The sequence below is a fragment of the Ptychodera flava genome, chromosome 10 (assembly GCF_041260155.1).
Source record: "Ptychodera flava strain L36383 chromosome 10, AS_Pfla_20210202, whole genome shotgun sequence".
Classification (NCBI taxonomy): Eukaryota; Metazoa; Hemichordata; class Enteropneusta; family Ptychoderidae; genus Ptychodera; species Ptychodera flava.
This window is the reverse complement of record NC_091937.1, coordinates 20239277-20245276: the sequence shown is the minus strand read 5'-3', so window position 1 is coordinate 20245276 and position 6000 is coordinate 20239277. Positions and strand designations below refer to the sequence as shown.

General features: G+C 43.2%; 1 protein-coding gene across 2 annotated transcripts; it reads left to right on the top strand.

Moving 5' to 3' along the window:
• Positions 1-558: 558 nt before the first annotated feature.
• Positions 559-4728, top strand: LOC139142206 (uncharacterized). 2 transcript variants are annotated; one of them, XM_070712069.1, is made up of 2 exons: positions 559-756; positions 1015-4728. In XM_070712069.1, exons 1-2 carry the CDS (start codon positions 750-752, stop codon positions 2517-2519), a joined length of 1512 nt encoding a protein of 503 aa, XP_070568170.1. In that variant the 5' UTR covers positions 559-749; the 3' UTR covers positions 2520-4728. The 2 variants fall into 2 exon arrangements, with proteins under 2 accessions (XP_070568170.1, XP_070568172.1); XM_070712071.1 differs by having other exon boundaries at positions 591-756; positions 1018-4728.
• The last annotated feature ends 1272 nt before the right edge of the window (positions 4729-6000 follow it).

Here is a 6000-nt window from a genome sequence, read left to right as displayed (position 1 = left end):
GCACGATGCACAAGCTGACTGGTTGCTTGCGCTCCAGTCTGCCAAACAACCTGAGCCCGGCCTGCTGTTTCACGCTAAGTCGAGGTATGCATTGTCTCTCAAATCCTATTGATTGACGTTTGACAACCGGATGGGAATTTGAACATTGGCCTCTAGCCTCTCTTTTTTTTAATATTTACATATTAAATCAATTCTTTCCATCATCTAATGCTGTATACTTTTCAAGCGGAGCCATTAACGTGAATGACCAGTGGATTGAGCAAGCGGCTGATTGTAAAGTCTGAAGGCCAAAGTAAAACTGACTTGAGTTTGAAATTCACATTTTGGCAGCTTTTCTAAAACGAGCCTATGACACAAAATCTATTACACTAATTTGCAATGGAGCTACCGAGGAAAGTGAATTGTAGTGCTTGTTTTTCTGTCATTTTCAGCATATTCACCACAAACAAAACTGACATTTAGGATTTGGATGAATTTGTAATATGCAAATCCTATCATGACAGGCCTCGTCAGCTGTGACACCATGCAAGGTCTCTGCGCATGCGGCACCAAACTGTTGTCGATCTCAAGCGAGTAAGCGGCATATGCACACATTAACAGTCGTCAGTCGAAAGGCGTGTGTGTAATACTGGGTCGGTAAGCGCTCAAGATGTTTTCGGACGAAATGAAAGCAAATGTATAGTGTTGCCTCTGTCTGCAAGTACACTATTGGAGTGTAGTATTGGACTTCATCTTCGGAACTGATAAATATGAGATGTAAGTTGTATAATTTTATATCTTGTCGCAATTCCGGTGGCCCAGAAAAAAATTGGGATGATGGCTTAATCCGTAATCTTTCATTTGGCTGTGACGTGTGATCCGATACCGCATGGTAGAATTTGGCGATTGTTAACAGAGTCGATTTGTTCCAGCGAGTACGCCTCTCGCCAGCTCACCATTGTCCATCGTTTGAGCCAGTCCGGCTTCGTTAGCGTGGAATGCGCCGGTGAATAAGTTTGTTTCACTGTTTCACAGCAGAAATGGCAACCGTACATGTTAGCAGACGACGCGTCAGCCCTCGAAAAATTGTGTTCTTCCTGTGCACTGTGCTACCGTGCGTTTACTTGGTCGAGCGGCTGGTGATCGAACAGCGTACGTCCACCCAGAGATCGATCATCGAGGCAATGTCGCCGCCGATCGAAGCCGACAGCCCCGAGAGCCGAATCTACGAAATTTTAGACCAAATAACAGCAACACGTGAACAACTGAGCGCTCGCTACGATGAACTCGGTATCAATGACGACATGCTGGAGAGAGCTATATTGGGGCGAAAGTATGCACAAACACTGGAGCGCCTGAAAAATATTCTTACTGACGTAATTTTCAACGGCAGGACTTTCAGAATAGGTATACTTGGCGGCTCGATCTCGGCAGGTGCCTACTTAGCGAACATTGATCAAATGTATGCGAACATTTACGCTAGGCTTCTGCGTAATGTGTTTGGAACACCAGTGGAGGTGCACAACGGAGCGGTTGGCGCCTGCGGTAGTAACTACTTTTCTTACTGTGCGCCCGTGCACCTCGACGTTGAGAACATGGATCTCATACTTACGGAGTTTGCAGTGAACGACAACCTGGATACGGCTGTTGCACACGAGCGGTTAGTGAGAAACGTCCTGTCGTCTCCGAACCGCCCGCAGCTTCTGTATGTCCACTTTATGCTTGGCAAGATGATGAGGGAGCTTGGCCGTTGCTTCAACGCAGAAGCGTTCGTACTTACGCCGATGAGCCGGCACTACAACATTCCCTCGATCAGCTTTCGCAAGGCTGTGTGCCCGGCACTTAACTCCAGCTCGGACAAAATCTTCACCCCCGGCGACAACTACAACCACCCCGGCGAGCAAGGACATGAACTGACCGCGCTTATCCTCTTCTACTTCACCACGAACTTCATCCAGAATATTTGCGGAAGGCTGCTTCACCAGATGCGGATTTCGAATTCGTTTTCCCAAGCTGACAGCTTGCCTGAAAACAACTTGAACGACATGGAGGTTCTGCCTTCGCCTCTTTTCCAAGACACCCATGACGTCAAATTTGAGTGCAGAACCACCTTGCAGCCGAGACTTTCAGAAGATAGTTACCTGACGCCGGTTTACAATCGAGGTTGGGAGGTCTACTATCCGGACATGCCGAAAACTCGAAACGACGTTGCGACGTCCTGGTACACCGCCGCGGCGAATAAGACGATAGCATTTGACATAGACATGCAGAGATTTGGATCGACCGCCGTCTGCAACGTAACACTGCTGACGATGACCTGCCAAAGTGGCGGCAAAGCCCGCGCTTTTCTCAGTAAGCACCGCAGCAAACAGGTCATTGCGAATACTCAAGATATCTACAGGAAAATGCGCCTAATTCATGTGATTGAAAATATTCCTGCGGACGATAATACCCTCGTGGTCAAAACCACCGAGGACAACCCCTTTCACTTGGTTGGCGTTGCTACATCCTGTGACAACACAATCAGGCTTCTGCCTTAATTTAGTCCCTAAACGTTTGAAGCAGTGAGTTTCTATCCAAATATTGGACATCACAAGGTATGAAATGGACAAAACACTTATTTACACATCTCCAAAATTTCCACCGTACAATATACAGTGTAAGTTGGCACAATGTCGACCACGTTACAGTTTTTGGCGCCAACATATTATTATTAGCATATACAGAACAGGGTCTGATATAAGTATGCTGTCACCGTGACATTTGGCCATCGAGCAGGCAATTAAAAAAGTAAAAGTGTGGCACAAACTAATGTTTGTGATATGACTGCGAGAGGATCTGGATCAACGAAAACCTTACTTTCGCTTTTTCCGACACCATTGTACTCTATTACTCCTTGTAAATCTAGTGACTTTAGTGATTTTGCCAGTCAAGAGGTCGTAGATTTGTATCAGGGACCACAGTGAAATTTTCCAATTGACACGGCGTTATTTGATTCGGAGCATTTTTGGGTAGTAAGATTGATACCCTCGAAGTACAAGATGAAAATTTTGAAACCCCGATATGGTTAGTAGCAGGCGATTTTATCCCAGCAGGTGAAAGTTAAATATTATCCAGCGGGACAGATAATTTGATAACGACCCTGTCCCCTGAGTCAGTCATATTAAAGAGAAAAAGTCGTAGGAACTGCGCCTGTGCGAGTTTCTTGTTTACAAACAATGTATTTCGTGCACGGTATCCCGATGCACCTCATCATCGTAGCTGCAACATTTAAATTATACGATGTAGATTATGACAGACATGTTTTTACTTTCATTAATCGCCATCATCCCATACGACCTTTCAGCGCAGTTCAGACAACTGTATCCCTTTAAATACTGAGTGACAACAAAGGGCAGAGACAGAGAGAAAGTGGAAAACCATTTCCTTCATTTCTGAAAAAGTTGTCAATTTGAAAAGTAGCCATGTTATATTATGCTTTCATTTTAGTTTATACATGTATCTATTACCAGTACCATAGAAAGGCACACGGCTTGCTGAATCCCACGCTGTTGTTTGGAAATTTAGGCCAATGACGTCACGTCAGCAGAGCCAGGGCACTGCAGTGGATTATTTGTTATTGGGTTCAGTAACACTTGCGTAGAATTTCCGGCGTGGCCTTCAAAAGCAACACCCGCTTGCAAGAGAGAACGAAAACAACAACAAGTGAATTTGCTTTCGACCCATCGAGCGGGCAATATTTGTCATGCACTCGATAGTCACAAATGCCCAATTACTGGTTGAAAATTACAGAAGGGCAGCTTCATCCTCCGTTACAAATGATATGTAAACATCAGAGCACCTGTTTTCAATGAAATAATCATAGCATTGTGCAGCATTTCGGAAGGTTTAACACCTGATTGGTAGATTCGCACTATTTACGGCAAAGTAAGGAGTCTGAAACCAGGGCTAACCTCTGCCTGGTCACCCATTTTGCAATGGTTCAATAGGAACATGAATTTCTGCCGACCAATTTGCGAAAAGTTTCCAAGACGCTGCACATTAGTCCGAATAATGATCGGAAGTGGCAATACCATGTATGCAAATATCCAACCTTTGACATTTCGAGACGTCACATCCGTTTTGCCGTAACCTTCATTTAAGCAAATTGAAATTTTCTGGAGAGCAAGCATTCTGGGTGACACCTCTGCAGTCGTTAATTGTCAGAGAGACCAGTATAGTTTGGTCAGATATCGATGACACTGAATTGAGATCTGCAACGTTTATTTTGTGACAGATACCAGGGCAAGTGGTAAATGCAGGTGCCTTATTGTTGAAAAATTGACAGGGTTTTTATGTTGACCTGACAAACGCACACGTTCACCGGTGTCATATAATTGACAACTCAACAAAGAAGTTGCCCTCCTGCGTGATGTTTCTGTTACAGAAAAATAATTTGGTATTCGCTGTTGGTCATTCCGTCATTGTCTGTTAGCACCAATCACAAGTGCCGACGGATTCTGTAGAAAGATGAACGCGCAGATTCCTCTGAGTAGAAAACTCAAAGTGAATGCAGACTTCCTCTTGGTATTTGTTTTATATTCAGAAAGCGTTCCGACGAACGAACCAACGTCGGACTTTGGAGACGTGAACAGTTTCTCGTACACGAGTTTGTCCTGAAATAGGAATGTTTAAACATGTACATAAATGTTGTGTGTGATAATCAATAAAAAGCCGATATATTTTGGTAGTTGTCAGATGAATCTAAAAGCCTGTGTGCTATTTATTGGACAGCTTGTGTTGTTTATTCTAAATGTTTGTGTCTGTCTGCGTCTGTTTTTTTATTTGTTTGTTTGTCTTCATTGAGTCTACGTAATTTGTGTTTGGCAGTGTTACATGTATGGACAGGGTAGCATTTTGTAGTCACAAATATCAATCGACAGTCTAGTCTATAAACAGTCAAATTTCCATCGTGGGTTCATGTTGACAACCAGGTGACGACATCCCCCGTGAAAGAAAGTTATCCTTTAACCAACGTTTGGCTATCTAGGTGTCCAGCGTCGCCTGCCTGTAATTTATGACGCCATTGTGTTACACTGTAACACAATCACACTGGCGTCAAAATTCAGTGCTCAAACGGATTACGCTGATAGTCCTTGCCCGGAGTTGTTTGACACACTTCATCTTATGGGCAAAATATGTATTCCTTCAGAATAGCCCTGTGCGCATGGTCACAGCTTGTACCCAGATTACGTACGATTTCAGTTGTGAATGCGTTGTAAGCATGTGCGTGGTACTGACAAACTGACGAATATTTTATGTGTAGGCTGATATGGTTCTGTTGCTGGCTCCGGTAACGCTCTTTTTTCATCATGCGCAATTAGCACCGGATAGATAGACAGATAACGAAGTACCGATAGGGACATTCCTTCTCCTTCGTGCCCAGCACGGTTGCCCAGAATGACAAAACGGCGACAAATTCACCCTTTTACGGCATCGGAGATCTCGCATAGAGCCCAGAGGTCAATCTATTTGTTGCCGCTCGCCCGTGGCTGTTATTTTTGTCATTTATTCATGACAGGATTTTGCATTTTGACTAATTAATCACCACGAAATGTTGCTTTCATCATCGTCACTGGTTTATAGCAAGATTTCAAGAATATTTAACTATAAAAATCTCTTGAGATGTTATGTCCCTCTGTTTTATAACAAATATAGAAAACGCCATAAACATTACAATTTGGAAATACATTTAAGTGCTGTATTTAAAACATCGTATTTCGACTTTGCCTCCTGAAATATTTCATTGTCAAATTTTCAATCCTTCAAGGTCAAGACTGGTGTCGGCTATCAGTGAATCATGAGTGTTCGCCATGAATAATAATTCAGTGATCATTCATACATTTAAATGAAAACATTTATTTTGGAGAATTGATAATTACCCGATGTTGGTTTGCAAAATAAGTGAGTCACCCTGCTCTACACATTACACCACTTACCTATATAATATATAAATTATGTCACAGCCGATGTGCTATATAT